General features: G+C 40.0%; 1 protein-coding gene across 9 annotated transcripts in view; it reads left to right on the top strand.

The window, feature by feature from the left end:
- The window catches only part of SPAG9 (sperm associated antigen 9), a 163,073-nt gene that overhangs the window by 141,104 nt on the left and 4,685 nt on the right, over positions 1-17,284 (top strand). For 6 of the 9 annotated variants that reach the window (XM_073004939.1, XM_008011452.3, XM_073004941.1 and 3 more), the window contains 6 exons: positions 1,046-1,194; positions 3,752-3,923; positions 6,542-6,655; positions 7,878-7,916; positions 8,830-9,006; positions 12,922-13,071. In XM_073004939.1, coding sequence (XP_072861040.1) covers positions 1,046-1,194; positions 3,752-3,923; positions 6,542-6,655; positions 7,878-7,916; positions 8,830-9,006; positions 12,922-13,071 — 801 coding nt within the window. The remainder of the gene's footprint in view (positions 1-1,045; positions 1,195-3,751; positions 3,924-6,541; positions 6,656-7,877; positions 7,917-8,829; positions 9,007-12,921; positions 13,072-17,284) is intronic. The other 3 variants (XM_008011451.3, XM_008011453.3, XM_037993226.2) reach the window with 1 other exon arrangement.

Consider the following 17,284-nt stretch of genomic DNA (forward strand, 5'->3'; position numbering starts at 1 on the left):
AGTGAAACAATGAATGTTTTAGTAAATTGAATTCAAAATAATATTGACAGAATAAGACAAGTAAAATACATTTAGTAAGTGTCAATGTAAAGTCCTGCATTTGAGTTCAGAAGAGCAAAATGGGGAGACATGTCTAAAGAGTGAGAATTACCTAAAGGTTGACTTTAGGTAATATGAGTTTAATGCCTTTAAGCCTCAAAGAAAAAAAAGTATACAGGACAAGGCTGGTGATAATCCTGCTCTACTAGGCTAGATAAAGACAGCATATTCAATGGATATCAACAAAACAGAGTTAGGACGAAGGGTCTATAAAACTGTGGTAGGTACAGAGCACGTGCCAAAGATACTTGGTTTTGAAAAGAGAAGACATAGGGCTGTAAAGAGGAAGTTTGGACTGGATTTATTCTTTTGTTTCCACTCTGCAAAACTGCAGACGAATGGGTGATTACATACAAAAAGACAGACTTTAGCTAGGTGTGGGTAGTATTTTTCAATTAAAGCTGTCTGAAAATGGAATGGCTGCTTTGTGAGGCAGTGTGCTCACAAAAACTAACAACGCAAAGCAAGGTTCTGGTGACTGGTTCTCCTTCATATTTCTATTATCACTGAAAATGTAGTATGCATAATTCCTAAAGTGTTAGCGATGAGTTGCCCTCAACTTCTACCCAAGAAAATATATCAAAATGTACGTGAGTGAGAGACATTATTCCCAAAATAACCTTAAGTCTGTTCTAATTCTAAATATATTATGATAAACAGATAACTTGTAACTGATTTATCATCACATCCCTGCTTTTGTGAGCATGTTTTAAAGGGGGTCTGAGTACTGGGTGGCAGTTTGAAGCAGATGATCTTTGAGGGTCTCTTCCAACTTTGCAGCTTATGGAATAAAAGAACCCAGGCTGCAAATAAAAGATATACTTAGTACATGGGACTTTGAGTGCTTCTTCAGTAACTTTAATTATACAACAAATACAATGTTTCTTGTGTTGAAATTGAGTAACAGTTGGTATGCATTTACTATAACCTTTTATTTCTTTTAAAGATGGGCAGTGGGATTTGTCAAACTATCACCTCTTAGACCTTGGACGGCCTCATCATTCCATCCGTTGCATGACTGTGGTACATGACAAAGTCTGGTGTGGCTATAGGAACAAAATCTATGTGGTGCAGCCAAAGGCCATGAAAATAGAGGCAAGTTATTAGCCTATGTTTTCTATATTTATTGAATCTGTATTATCCGAAGACTATTAGACTATAATTATTTTCAGCTTCTTTAGAAATTGTTTCTGGATCTGTGTGTTTTAGGGCACTTGAGTAATGTATTTGAATATCTTAGGCTTTCTGTGTTACTTAACTCTCTTGCCACTTTTGACTGTGAGGGTAAGAAGTGGCTTTTTTAAAAAGGAAAGAGGATTTCTACATGAATGTTTAAATGTGTGTTAGTGTATGTATCCAGAGATATGTATGTGTTTTTGTTTGAATACATGGTTCTTGATATGTTTAGTTATATGAGGATTGTTTGAGAAGAGGATTCCTCCCTGTCCTCCCCATGTGTAATCCAGGCACATCCATATATGTGTCCCAGGCAGAAATAACATTGCACTGGGAATTTGTTGTAAAAATGAAAACCTCCTAACCTCCTAGCATTGATTTCTTTTTTTTTTTTTTTTTTTTTTTTTCCCTGAGACAGAGTCTTGCTCTGTCACCCAGGCTGGAGTGCAGTGGCACGTTCTTGGCTCACTGCAATCCCCACTTCCCAGGTTCAAGCAATTCTCCTGCCTCCAAAGTAGCTGGGATTACAGGCGCCCGCCACCACACCCGGCTAATTTTTTAAATATTTTTAGTAGAGATGGGGTTTCACCATGTTGGCCAGGCTGGTCTCGAACTCCCAGCCTCGTGATCGGCCCGCCTTGGCCTCCCAAAGTGTTGGGATTACAGACGTGAGCCACTACATCCAGCCTAGCATTGTTTTCTTACAGTTTTTTTTTTTTTTTTTTTTTTTTTTTTTTTTTGCCACAATACATAAATGCATTCTAATTGTTTAGAAAAAAAAAAAAAAGCATACAGGAAATTGTAAGGTGAAAGCTCTCCTTCACCCTCCCCCAAATCACATTTCTTTCCCTGGAAGTCTCAAAGTTAACCATTTGTTTGTTTTTTTAATATCAATTCTCTCTATATTTATCTATTTGTATATCTGTTTATATATATCTAGTTAGCTAGCTATCTGGCTGTCTATCCATCTATCCATCCATCCATCCATCCATCCATCCATCCATCCATCCATCCACACACAAGTTAAGTATCCCTTATTCAAAATGCTTGAGACCAAAAGTGTTTCACATTTTGGATTATTTTCAGATTTTGGAATATTTGCATATACATAAATAATGAAATATCTTGGGCATGGAACACAAAGTCTAAACATAAAATTTATTTATGTTTCCTGTATACTTTATAACAGTGAAAAATATGATATACCATTAGTGCAGTAGAAAAAATACTGTGTTCAGGGTGGCTTATGTATCATATCAGCACTTAAACACTTCGGGTTTTAAAGCATTTCAGATTTCAGATTTTTGGATTGGGAATGCTCAGCCTGTTCCTCACACACATATACAGCAGTGTGGGTTCCTTTCAGTTTAATTATATTTTGGTATTTTTGTTTGTTTGTTTTGAAACAAGGTCTCACTCTGTCACCCAGGATAGAGTACAGGGGCGCAATCATAACTCGCTGCAGCCTCAAACTCCTGGGCTCTAGCAAGCCTCCTGCCTCAGCCTCACAGGTAGCTGAGATCACAGGCACACCATTACACCTGGCTAATTTTTCTTTAATTTTTTTGTAGAGACGGGGTCTTGCTATGTTGCCCAGACTGACCTCAAACTACTGGGCTCAAGCAGTCCTCCCACCTCAGCCTCCCAAGTAGCCGGGAATACAGGTGTGCACCACTATGCCCAGCTAATTTTTGTATTTATAGTAGAGTTGGGGTGTCACCATGTTGCCCAGGCTGATCTCAAACTCCTGGACTCAAAAGATCCTCCCACCTCGGCCTCCCAAAGTGCTGAGATTACGGGTGTGAGCCACCAGCACCCAGCCTGATTAATTATAATTGTGATTTTACTTCAACACAGGGGCTCTGCAACAACACAAAATCTGGAGATAAAATCTTTCTGTTAGGCCAGGTGCGGTGGCTCATGCTTGTAATCCCAGGACTTTGGAAGGCTGAGGCGGGCAGATCAGTTAAGGTGAGGAGTTTGAGACCAGCCTGGCCAGTATGGTGAAAGCCTGCTGTACTAAAAATATAAAAATCAGCCCGGCATAGTGGTGTGTGCCTGTAATCCCACTACTCAGGAGGCTGAGGAAGGAGAATTGCCTGAACCCAGGAAGGGGAGGTTGCAGTGAGCTGAGATTGCGCCATTGCACTCCAGCCTGGGTGACAAGAGCAAAGACTCTGTCTCAAAATTTAAAAAATTAAGAAAATCTTTCTGTTGAACACTGTTACATAGTGTGGATATGCTAGTATTGCTGTGTGATATCTTATATAGTGCTCAAGTCCAATATCCTGTTCTTAGTTCTTTATTTTGTTTTGCATTCTAGGATGAAAACAGTTGTGTATATGAGTAATCATGTTTAATATATAGTATTTGGACTTCTCTTTCAATAGTCTGCTAACTTGTGCAAATTAGCACAGTTTTAAATATGAAATCCTATGTAGCAAAAGTAACTTTGTGATTGGACAATCTCTCCTAGAAATCTTTTGATGCACATCCCAGGAAGGAGAGCCAAGTACGACAGCTTGCGTGGGTGGGGGACGGCGTGTGGGTCTCCATTCGCTTGGATTCTACGCTTCGTCTCTATCATGCACACACTTATCAACATCTACAGGATGTGGACATTGAGCCTTATGTAAGCAAAATGTTAGGTAAGCTTCCAACATGTTTTATCTTTACCAAAGAGGGTGTTTTATTTTATCTATCTATCCATCTATCTATCTATCTATCTATCTATCTATCTATCTATCTATCTAATCTCTTTATTGAAATGGGGTCTTGCGTTGTTGCCCAGGATGGAGTGCAGTGGCTATGCACAGGTGCAGTCATAGCACACTATAGCCCTGGACTCCTGGACTCAAGCGATCCTCTCACCTCAGCCTCCGTAGTAGCTGGGACTGTAGGTAGGCACATGCCACCTCACCCAGTCCTTGTTTTTATTTTTAAATAGTCTAAAATGCTGGGTAGAACCAATGAATTAAGTTACCTCAGGAATAGTGAACTTTTATCACTGAAAGTATCAGACAGATGTTTCAGTCTGCCTCGTTTTTTTGTTTTCTGTTTTTTGTTTTTTTCTTTTCTTTTTTTCAAGACGGGATCTCACTCTGTCGCCTAGTCTGGAGTGCAGTGGCACCATCACGGCTGGCTGCAGCCTTGGCTTCCTGGGCTCAAGTGATCTCCCACCTCAGCCTCCCCAGTAGCTGGACAGGCCTGCACCATCATGCCAGGCTACTTTTTTTTTTTTTTTTCCTGTAGAAATGGGGTTTCACTATGTTGCCCAGGCTGGCCTTAAACTCCAGGGCTCAAGTGATTGGCCCACCTCAGCCTCCCAAAGTGCTGGCGTTACAGGCATGAGCCAGTGCACCTGGCCGCTTATTGTTCTTGACGGAAAGTTGGGATCATTTTGGACTCCTCCTCTCTTATTTCCCACATCTAATCTGTCACTGGGAACTCTCAAGTCTGCCTCTAAAACTGTATTAGATCGGTTACTTCTTTGTCTCTACCACTATCCTTTTACCCCCAGCCTCCTAACTGGGCTCCCTGTTGCCACTCCAGTCTGTTCTCTGCCTAGTAACCAAGGTGCAGATATTACCTTGACACACCTCCACTGTTGCCTTGAGATGAAGTGACACGACCAGGAGACCTTACATGTTCTCAAACACTCTCCTTGCTCACACCGAACCACAGCTCAACAAGCTCCTTCCCATTTCAGGGTCCTCACATATGCTGCTGTATCATCTACCTGGGAAGTTCTTCTTGGTCCCTTTTTACTTGCTTAGCTTTTAGGTCATAGCCTACCTGTCATATTCAGGAAAGACCTTCATTTAGATCCTGTCATACTTTGTCTTCATGGGCTTGTCATTATTGTGATTGCACCTGTGTTATGTGATTCTTGTTTATAATCTCTCCCCTACAGACCCTAAGCCCCATGAAGATCAGGGGCCATCATTGTCTTGTTCCCTGCTCTATCTTGAGCACCGGACCCAGTGCTATAATGATTATTAGGAATGTCATAAAGGATTCCTTTCATGAAAAATGATTGAACTGGACCAGTGGTTTTCAACCATTAGTTACTGCCCTCAGAAACCTTATTTCTAGCTATGTGCCTTCTCCCTAAAATGTATACACATATGCAAACACCAGCTAATTTCAGGGACATACTTTGACTGGAGGTTAAACGTTCCTAGGTTAGGCTGAATGGTAATTAAGCCTCCTTCTAACTCTGTAGTTCAACGATCATGCGCTCAGTTCTTGTAAGTAGAACTTATGAGTGCTAATGTTGTCTTTCTTAAATGTATTACCTGTTCAATAAATTTACCTTTTAAGTCACTGAAAATAAGATCATAAGATCAGCTGTAAAAATTAACTTGAAATACAAAAATGCATTTGTTCTCCCTAAATTATTTGTGTATAATACTTAAAATTTTTTAACTGCTTTAGAGCCTAAATATACAAATGAGGGGGAAAAATGTAGATTTTGTTTACAAAGATTTTTATCTATGCAAATAAACTTAAGGGAAATCAGAACTTTTTCAGCTTATAAGATCAAAGGACCCTTGATTTCTCTGGGTTTGTTTGTTTTTAGAGACAAAGTCTTGCTCTGTTGCACAGGCTGGAGTGCAGCGGTGGGATCACAGTTCACAGAGCCTCAAATGCCTGGACTTCAGTGACCCTCCCACCTCAGCCTCCCACATAGCTGAGACTACAGGCATGTGCCACCATGCCTGGCTAATTTTTGTACTTTTTGTAGAGATTAGGTCTCAGTATGTTGCTCAGGTTGGTTTCAAACTCCTGGGATCAAGCAGTCATCCCACCTTGACCTCTGAAATGCTAGGATTTACAGACGTGAGCCACCATGCCCTGCCAGTTTCACTGTTTTCTGTTGGGGTTTTTTGTTCTATGTGTCGGTTTGCTTTTACAGTTCCCTGAGGAAATCCTGTGTCACAGTTCCTGATGTACCCTATTTCCTATGTACTTTTCTCCTAACTAATAATGTTACATTACCCACTTTTACGCTTTTCTTTTTCCATTAACCCTGAATTGTCAGACAATAAACCCCAATAAGAGCTTACTTTGATACGAGCCTTCAGGAAACATCCATCTTACTCTAGTCACATTTCCTCTGTGTTGTGTCATCCTGCTACTACTACTTCCTTTTTTTTTTTTTTTTTTTTTTTTTTTTTGTAATCCTGCTACTTCTAAGGAACTTGGAATGTAACACGCTGTCTGCTTTAGTTTCTCAATAAAGTGTTCTCTCCTTTCTTTACAGGTACTGGAAAACTGGGCTTCTCTTTTGTGAGAATCACAGCTCTTATGGTGTCTTGTAATCGTTTGTGGGTGGGGACAGGAAATGGTGTCATTATCTCCATCCCATTGACAGAAAGTAAGTATATTTTTAGATAACTGCCATGGGTCAAATAGGAGAATTATAGGAAATAGTTATGTCTGGAATTCAAATCTGTGTTAGCTCAGAAAATCAGTGATGGCAAAGATCTAGCTATTGTTACTTCACTCAATGAAACTTATAAATTCTAGGAAAATAAGTTTTCATGTATCAAGACTAGTAGTCATAATTAAAGGTTTTTCCTTGTGAAAACGTTTTCACAGTTCAGGAATCATGGTCCTATCTCATCTTTGAAATAGAAGTTAAAGTCCGTTTCTCTTAAGCCTTATTATACCATTGTCCAAAAATACTGCCTAGCATCCGTTCTAGTTTTTCATATCTCCTTAGCAGGTAGTTTAGTATATTCCATTTGTCTTATTTGAAGTTTAAAAAAAGTTGTGGAAGAAGTTTCTCAGGAGTTCAGCAAGCCTTTCCATCTATCTTCTATTTTAAAAGAATGTGATTTATTGTTTTTATGAGTAAAATATACCTTGTGTGTTTCTCATACAATGTTCCATTACATTAATCATCCATTAAGTAAATGTTTTTGTGTTGCAAAATTCATGGCAGGGAATGGTTTAAAAGCAAATACTGTAAGTCTATAAAATACATTAATAAATATACACTTCAGAGTCACCCTTTTTTCAGGCCAGAGGAGGGAGAAAGACTAGAAGGTATTTCAGAAGTCTTTAAAAGAACCCAAGGTTTCAATCTCAGCTGTCTTTTCTGCAGTTACTTATAAATCATATTTAGACCTCTCCTTATATCCTAAGAGATTCCAGGATCCCCTAGAGTTCATTTCAGTTCTTTGTAAGAGTTTCATTTTAGCATAGTTACTGGAACAGGATTTCTTTTTAAAAACACAGAGAGAGAGAGAGAAATAAAGGAGGAATTTTAGCATTTAGGAAATGCTGCACATTGAGTTCTTAGTGTTTTGATTTAGATTCACTAAAGTTGCTTTATTATTTAAAAAAAAAAAAAAAAAAAAAAAAAAAAACTACCATAAATCAGATTTTCCTTTTTGAGCAGAGATTCTATAGAAGGCTTGGGAAGAACTTTATGTATTACTTGGTATTATGCCAAGTGGGATCTTGTTATTTTCATTAGAGGCTTTGAGTGCCAGTTTTGCCAGATAGAAGACGCTGAGAGTGGTGGCTCACAGTAATTCTCTCCTCCCTGTCATGCACCTCTCCATGTCCCCTTTCCTCCTTTCTCACTTTAGCTGTAATCCTCCACCAGGGACGTTTACTGGGGCTGAGGGGTAAGTGCAGATCCTGAACCAAGCTCTTCTTCCTGGCTTCTAATAGCCACTGTAAGGCTGTTACCACTCCTCTAGAATACCCTCTTGAATGTTCCTAAATGTCATCCACTTGCAGTCACTGCATTGCAGCAGGTGTCTTTTTTTTTTTTTTTTTTAATGTTTGTTTACATGGCCACCAAACTGCTCAGCAGCTTAGTCTATTTATCATCTTTTGTTGCAGCTGAACTTTCTTTCAGACTTTGTTTTCCTTCCAGTATAAACATGAAACATCTCTTAAAGCTGTCATTAATTTACATCGTTTACTCTTGTTACCGATCATATTTCTTTCATTTACTTACTCGCCCATGGAATGGGGATGTTTTGTGAGTCTGGTCTTTTACAGTAACGCAGCACACCATCAGTCTGCTATCAATAAAAGCTGCTCATTGTAGTGGCTGGATTCTTGTAAGCACAGCTTTTTACCACCCCCCTCAAGGGAAATATTCTTACTGCGAGGGAGAAAAATCCGAAGATAAACTATAAAGAAAGACTTTATTTGAAAATATACCCATTTACTTTATAATGTTTAGTTTTCTAACATGGGCATTAAAAACAAAACAAACAACTAAGATTCAAATTTGTTTTCTTGTTTTTAACTAAAATTACCTTTTAAATGAATAGATGTGTTTAAAAAATAAGCTTACTTATTGCTAGACTGGCAAAATCCCCTACTCCATTTACTGAGGTACTTAAAAATAACTAGCATGCTGTATCTCTTTTTCTCCCAGCTTTGTCTTGAATTGGCATTGCCATCCTTGTTTTATCTCAACTGGCTGTAGCTTTTAGATAATATCATAAGGATTAACCAGTAACCTCTTACATCCATTACTATTTTCTAGGGGAAAATATTTGGTATTTGGTTTTTCTGTTGCAGCAAATAAAACCTCAGGTGTACCGGGAAATCGTCCTGGAAGTGTAATCCGCGTATATGGTGATGAAAACAGTGATAAAGTGACTCCAGGGACATTTATACCCTATTGTTCAATGGCACATGCTCAGCTTTGCTTCCATGGGCACCGGGATGCTGTGAAATTCTTTGTGGCAGTCCCAGGTATGTTAGATTATTCTGTTGAGATGTTCCATGTAATTGTCTCTCTTCTGTCATCTCTTGGTTCCACTACCTAATAGTCTAAGGCTAAGTACTCGAATTGCAGGTAATTTCAATATATACGAAGGAAGTTCTGCAATGGAGGTGTGAGTAAGGTGGTATAGGGATACTTGAATGAAGTTATTCTGAAATATCTCTCCCACCCCCAAAGACAAATTTGTTGATTTTTCTTTAGGAGACTTGCTTACTTTTGAAAAGCAGTAGTATTATTTTATCATCGTGGATTGCCAAAAATGGTCTTGACCTAATAAGAGAGATTACTAGAAAGAAGCTTCTATCATCAAGGCTGCATGGAGGAAGAGACAATGCACTCTGGTACCTTTAGCAGCTTAACAGTAAAAAGCAGTGGACTAGGAGGCCTGGGGGTCTGGGCCTTGTGTCTCTGCCACTAACCTCGAGCAAGTCACTTAACCTCAGAGACTAATTTCCTCACTCCTAGGTGGATGTGATTAATATCTGCTCTGCCTACTTCATTTGTTACGAAAATTAATGAAAATGCTACTGGGAGCTACAAAGCACCACCCAGACAAAAGGTGGTGGTGATGATGTCCAGTGAAAAATGAAAAATTATCCATTGACAATACTAAAGTGATGTTACTGACCATCTCTAAGCAGGACCCATGTTTTGAATTCTTTTTTTTTTTCCCATAAGCGGCAAGTTTAGGAGCTAGGCAAAGTTCAAATCTGATTTTGCCCCACCAACTAACTGTGTGATGTAGAAATAGCAGTGTCTTAGTGTATTAGTCAGGGTTCTCCAGAGAAACAGAACCAGTAGGATGCGTGCGTATGTGCGTGTGAGGAGAGAGACATCCTAAGAAACTGGGTCACACAATTGTAGGGACTCGCAGGTCTGAAATCTGCAGGGCAGACTGGCAGGCTAGAGACCCTGGGAAGAGTGGATATTGCAGTCCAAATCTGAAAGCAGTCTGGAGACAACATTTCTCTTTCCTTGGGATTCCTCAGTCTTTTTCTCCTAAGGCTTTCAGCTGGTTAGATGAGGCCCACCCAAACTGTGGTGCATAATCAGCTTTACTCAAAGTCTATTGTTTTAAATGTTAATCACATCTAAAAAAGACTCACAATGATATCTAGACTGGTGTTTGACCAAATATCTGGGTACTGAGCTAACAAGTCAAATTACTCATCATACTTATTTTCCCAAGGGTCTTCCAAAGAGTAAATGATTATATGTACATGGGGCAAGGGCTACCCTAAGCAATTATTCAGTTATTCTTAACAGTGATAATGAGCTTTCTGAAACCTCATTTGTACATTTTATATATTTGTGTAGTCATTTGCTTCCTAGAAATGGGATTGCTGGTAACAGTGTTTCTCTTGCTTAAAAAAAAAAAAAAAAAAAAAATGAAATATCACAGAGTCCCCTTTAAATCTCCTTTGTATCCCTCTCTAATCCCATTCTCCTCTCCTTTTCCTCTCCATTGGTAACCACTATCTTGAAGTTGATGCATATCCTCTTGCCCATGTTTTTGTATTTTTATTATGTTTGAATGTATTTGTAAACAAAGTATGATTGTTTTGTGGTTTTGGACTTTACATGTTAAATGTTGTGCTCCATATGTATGCTTCTACAACTTCTCATTTTTTGAGATTTATCAATGTTCATACATAAAAGTCTAGTTTATTCATTTAACTGATATTCTTATATCTGCATAAAAGTGCTACATTTTATTTATTCTTCTGTTGATGGACCTCTAGGCTTCTTCCCTTTCTTTTTTCACTATTAAAAACAGTACTGAAGCGGACCTTCTTGTGTGCATGTGCAAGAATTTTCTGTTGGATATAAATCCAGAAGTGGAATTAGCAACATGGTTGTTGTGGGGCCAGTTGGCCCTAAAAATTAAACCATTCTGGTTGGCCTTATCAGTAATACCACTGTGCTCTTGCTGCTGTGGCAGAGCTAACTCGTCTACCAACAGAAGTCATTTCTGCAGTGCTTGATTTCTTCCAAAGTATAATTGAGTAATGCATGAATGAATCCCTGTGGGGATACGTCAGACTATCCTATCCACTTTCAACATACATTAATTTTGTTACAGTGTGTCGCATTAATGACTGTCCACCTAGCTCCTGGAGGCACTGTCTGTGTAGTTTGACCAAAGGACAGCAGATTCTGACAAGGAAAAAAATCCCACAATTAAATCTTGCTAAGAGGAATGGCTTAGAGATTGCTCATTTGTTCATAGAGTGAATAGTAAAGGTTTCTCTCTTTCTACTATTTCACACTCAAGGATTCTACCTTAGAACTTAAACTTTAAAACAAACAGCACATTTACTAGTAATTGTGTTTGCATAATCTAAATTAAAAATAACCTGTACTTTCCTTAAATATGAGAGGAAAGCCATAGATTTGAAATAAGTTTAAATGTTAATGATGACAATGCAAACTCACAGGGCTTAAGTTGAAGACTTTTCTCAGTCTCTTACACAAATAAGCACATTCCTTTTCAAGGGAGAGACTTTTTCCACTGTCTTTCAGATCAAAAGATATAGACTATAATAGTTTGTTTGCAGCAGGTAGGCTGCGTGTGGTGGCTCACACCTGTAATTCCACAACTTGGAAGTCAAGGCAAGAGGATCACTTGAGCCCAGGAGTTTGAGACCAGCCTGGGCAAACATAGCAAGACTTCATTAAAAATTTTTAAGAGACCAGGCATGGTGACTCATGCCTGTAATCCCAGTACTTTGGGAGGCCTAGGTGGGTGGATCACTTGAGGTCACGATTTTGAGACCAGCCTGACCAACATGGTGAAACCCCATCTCTACTAAAATACAAAAATTAACCAGGCGTGGCAGGCACCTGTAATCACAACTACTCGGGAGGCTGAGGCAAGAGAATCGCTTGAACCCCAGAGGCACAGGTTGCAGTGAGGCGAGATCGCGCCGTTGCACTCCAACCTGGGCAACAAGAGCAAAACTCTGTCTCAAAAAAATAATAATAATAAAATAGTTTGGGCCAGTGCGGTGGCTCACGTCTGTAATTCCAGCACTTTGGGAGGCCGAGGCAGGCAGATCATGAGGTCAGGAGATCTAGACCATCCTGGCTAACACAGTGAAACTCTGTCTTTACTGAAAATACAAAAAATTAGCCGGGCGTGGTGGCACGCGCTTGTAGTCTCAGCCACTCAGGATTTGAGGCAGGAGAATCACTTGAACCCGGGAGGCAGAGGTTGCAGTGAGCCAAGATCATGCCACTGCACTCCAGCCTGAGCAACAAAGCGAGACTCCGTCTCCAAAAAAAAAAAAAAAAAAAAGTAGTTTGAGGCAGGCAGCTAAGACCCACCTTGCCATGCATATATCTCATACTGGTTTTGGGGCCTATTCCTGCTTTGTTACAAAATTGCTTTACTTAGATTTTCAAATTGGTTTTTTGTTTGTTTGTTTATTTTTTTAGAGACAAAGTCTTGCTCTGTCGCCCAGGCTGGAGTACAGTGGCGCATCACAGCTCACTGCAACATTGAACTCCTGGGCTCAAGTGATCTTTCTGCCTTAACCTCCCAAGAAGCCAGGACTACAGGCGCACACCACCATACCCAGCTAACTCTTTTTGTAGAGATGAGGCCTTACTGTATTTGCCAGGCTGGTCCCAATCTCCTGGCCTGAAGTGATTCTCCCACTTTGGCCTCTCAAAGGCATGAGCCACCATGCCCAGCCTCAAATTGGGTTCTTAAAATCTTCATATAAATGTTTTCTAATCATGGATAGCTTTCTAGCTTCCCCAGTATTTGGTTATTAGAATATATTTACCTTTTTGTTTAACTCTACAAATATTAAAAAGAAAAAAAAAACAGCCTCCCTTCTGTGATAAGTAATATTCACTTTTGTTTCTGTATAAAACAGGTCAAGTCATCAGCCCACAAAGTAGCAGTAGTGGCACGGATCTGACAGGTGACAAAGCAGGGCCATCTGCACAGGAGCCTGGTAGTCAGACGCCTTTGAAGTCTATGCTTGTCATCAGTGGAGGAGAGGGCTACATCGACTTCCGAATGGGTACGTCATTGGTTCTGGGAGCTCAGTGTGCGCTGTGTGCTATGACTTGGGTTTACTCCCAAAGTAAATAAGAAACCACTCTGATAATAATTCATAAAAGGTTCTCTTCTAGCTCTTTACATAGGAAAGAATTTCGTGTTTTTTGTTTTTTTCTTTTTGGTGTTTCTTCTTTTTTTTTTTTTTTTTTTTTTGGAGATGAAGTCTCACGCTTTCACCCAGGCTGGAGTGCAGTGGCGTGATCTCAGCTCACTGCAATCTCTGCCTCGAGGTTCAAGTGATTCTCCTGCCTCAGCTTCCCAGGTAGCCGGAATTACAGACATGCACCACCACACCCGGATAGTTTTTGTATTTTTAGTAGAGATGAGGTTTCACCATGTTGGCCAGGCTAGTCTCAAACTCCTGACCTCAAGTAATCCACCCTCCTTGGCCTCCCAGCTGGGATTACAAGCCTGAGCCACCGCACCCAGCCCTTGGTATTTCTTTTCATACCAAAATGTATTGTTTGAAAGCATTAGAAATAGCAGGATGTGGTCAATGTTAAGTTTTATGTGAAAAGCATAAGATTTAGGGTCAGAAGGCCTTGGACAAGTCATTCAACCTCCTAGAGCCTCGGTTTTCTAACTGGCAAAATGGAGAAATAAAAATATTTCTTAAAGTGTTGTTTGTGTCAAAACAACTTCATTTGTTCATTTTCTTAACAAATATGTTATTATATTATTATATATTATATTAAACATATAGTGCTCAATTGAGCACCTACTGTGTACCTGTCAGTCTTAAACTGGAGATGCAGAAACAAATCAGACAAAGCCTTCATCTAGTAGATCATAGAACAGTGCAGAGATAGAGACATGTTAATAAATGAAAATGTTGCTGATGCTCTGGTGGTGAGTAGTCAGTTCTTTCCAAGGGGAGGGAGAGAAGGAAGTCAAGAAATGATGCTTGAAGTGACTCAGCGCTGCACAGTCTTAGCCCAGAGGGTCAGATTGGGGAATGGGGTGGGGAGGACCAGGGATTGGCACTCCGAGGTAGGAGAGTAGCTTGGCCAAAGGTTTAGAGATATGAAACCATCTTAATGGAAGAAAAACTTTTTTTTTTTTTTTTTTTTGAGACGGAGTCTTGCTCTGTCACCCAGGCTGGAGTGCGGTGGCCGGATCTCAGCTCACTGCAAGCTCCGCCTCCCGGGTTCACGCCATTCTCCTGCCTCAGCCTCCCAAGTAGCTGGGACGACAGGCGCCCGCCACCTCGCCCGGCTAGTTTTTTGTATTTTTTAGTAGAGACGGGGTTTCACCGTGTTAGCCAGGATGGTCTCGATCTCCTGACCTCGTGATCCGCCCGTCTCGGCCTCCCAAAGTGCTGGGATTACAGGCTTGAGCCACCGCGCCCGGCCAAGAAAAACTATTTTAAAATGACAAGAGCGTGGAGTAGAAGAAAGTATGAATATCTTGTCAAAAGGGAGGGAGGGACCGGAGTATGGGAGGCCTTTACATACCAGATTAAGAAGATTGTACTTTATCTTTCAAGCAAAAGAGAACTATAGGAGCAATGTGATTAGAGTTGTGTGAAGGAGGTTCAAGACTAGACGTAGGGAAATGAGTTGGGAACAAGTGAATATCCAAGAAAGGTAGTAACAGTGGGAACCGATAAGAAGCATGATGTTTCCCCATGATGTGGGGAAACAAGGAATGGGCCATAGAGCTCAGGACTGTCAACAGAAGAAGCAGGTCTGGAGGGATGGAAAGAGGAGTCCAGTGCTAGTCATGTTGATCTTGAAGAGCGTAGTGGTGATTTAGGTGGGAAATTTCCACTGGGCTTCTGAATATACAGGTCCTCTATCTTAGGAGGGAGGGATTTGGGAGCTGTCCATGTGGAGTGGTACTAAAAGCCATGAGGGTTGGTGAGTTCACCCAGGGAGTTAAAAGAAAAGTTTCCAGTGGCGAAACCCAGTCTCTAATAAAAATACAAAAATTAGCCGAGCATGATGCCGTGTACCTGTAATCCCAGCTATTCAGGAGGCTAAGACAGGAGAATCGCTTGAACCTGGGAGGTGAAGGTTGCAGTAAGCCAAGATGTGGTGTCACTGCACTCCAGCCTGGGTGACAGAGTGAGACTCCATCTCAAAAAAAGATAAGAAAGAAAAAGGAAAGGTTCCAGGATAGAACCCTGAATTCATACTCCATTTAAAGATTATTAGAGCTTATGGAGGGATCTGAGAAGGAATGGCCAGAGATACACAAAGAAAACATGGAGAATTGATGCTCATAAAAGAGTAGTGCTTTGTAAATTGTAAGACACTGTACCAATATGTTTGTTTATTTATTTGCTATAATTTTTCTTTTTTGAGACAGAGTCTCACACTCTGTCACCCAGGCTGGAGTGCAGTGGCAAGATCTTGGCTCGCTGCAACCTCCACCTTCCGGGTTCAAGCAATTCTCGTACCTCAGCCTCCCAAGTAGCTGGGATTTCAGGCATGTGCCACCACGCCTGGTTAATTTTTGTATTTTTAGTAGAGATAGGGTTTCACCATGTTGGCCAAGCTGGTCTCAAACTCCTGGCCTCAAACAGTCCACCTGCCTCAGCCTCCCAAAGTGCTGGGATTACATGTGTGTGCCACCACACCCGGCTTATTTGCTATACATAAACTAATCCCTTGGACTCACCTAGAATCTCAGTGCTTCAGAAAGTTCCCAGACATAAGGCACTAGGTGGTTTGAGAGAATATAATAATGTTGTAGATCAGTAACAAATACTTTAGATATGAATTCTGTAAAGGAATACAAAAAATTAGGGTCATTTAAATGACAGTGTGACAAATGTGATTAGTGTCACTAATATCTGATGCAAAAAGTTTGTTGACGCTTTTAAGGGGGGAAGTCTGTTAGTGTTAACTTTAAAAATTGATTCCAGGGATGTCATCAAGAATGGAGTCTTTTCAAAGTGTTTTGAGTAATTGACTATTGTTGAATTCCCTTTTATGAGAGGAATTGTTAGGGACTCCACTTGGCTGGGGTGATTTTTGTAACTTTGTCTTGGAGTGCAGTATGGCAGTTGGAACCATACTGAGGAGTTTGTTAATAAAACCTCTATGTGGTTTTTCCATTTCCACTAAAAATTCCTTCCATTTGTGGATCCTGAAAATAGAACAAAAATTGCTTAACCAGGTTTGGCAATATCTCTAGTTATTTCCAGCCTGAAAAACAGAACTTGTCTTTAGCATAGGCTAATTTTAATAGTGAATATATTGTTTTAAAAAAATTGAATTTGATCTTTTTTGGGGGTCCATTTCCTTTTCCATTTCCTGTAATATTTTAACAGTGAGAAATTGATTCTAACAGTCCCATATTTTTAATGATTTAAATTTAAAACTTAAGCTGTAGAGACCCTAGCAGACAGGATAATTTTCTTACAAGTAAAATCTTCAAAACAACTCAGAAAAGAAATGCCAACAGCCTTTTGTCTCAGCCAGTTAATTTGTTATCATTGAAATTTTTTAAAATTTAAGAGCCAAACTTAATTTTTTTACCTTCTAACCACCTGGTTATGTTTCAATTCAGAGATGAGATTTTGTCCTGAGTGTTCTCCTCTCTCTAGTTTGATATTGCTGTGAAAAGGCCATTACAGAACTGGGTAAGGGAAAGTTTGGCCCGCAGAGAAAAATGCAGATATTTAGTGTTTTTTCTCTTCTGCTGTTTCTAGTCAACGGTATCAATATTTTCTTTTATCCAGCTGAAATTCACATGGGGCACATTACAAAATTCTGTTAGATCAGTGGAATATATCTTTAGATCGTGTGGTGTACATGTTTTTAGGATTCTGATGAAGAATCCATTCCACTAGACAACTTTTCACTGGGTTGTGCCAAAATAACCCTGCTCTGTGACAACAGATACAGTTGATGCAAGCTTGTATCGAGAAGTATCGTAATGCCCTGCACTGGGTCTTGGGGAGAGGAGTATGGTGTACCCCACACTGGGCCTTGGAAGCCAGTGTCTGATCAGGACACCGTGGATCACATTCACTCAACTGCCATGCGAAAGAACCCATATCTTGGCTGCTACTCCAACCTCTGTTTCTTCTTTTCCATTATGCACTGTTAATTCATAACCTATCCTAAACTTGAAAATCATTGGAAGAAAAGCCCAGTAGCTGATGAATCTGCCATCTGCAGTGCTGCAGGCTGATTATTTTAATTTCCATATGCTTGTATCAATTA

The sequence above is a fragment of the Chlorocebus sabaeus genome, chromosome 16 (genome assembly GCF_047675955.1).
Source record: "Chlorocebus sabaeus isolate Y175 chromosome 16, mChlSab1.0.hap1, whole genome shotgun sequence".
In the NCBI taxonomy this organism is placed as follows: Eukaryota; Metazoa; Chordata; class Mammalia; order Primates; family Cercopithecidae; genus Chlorocebus; species Chlorocebus sabaeus.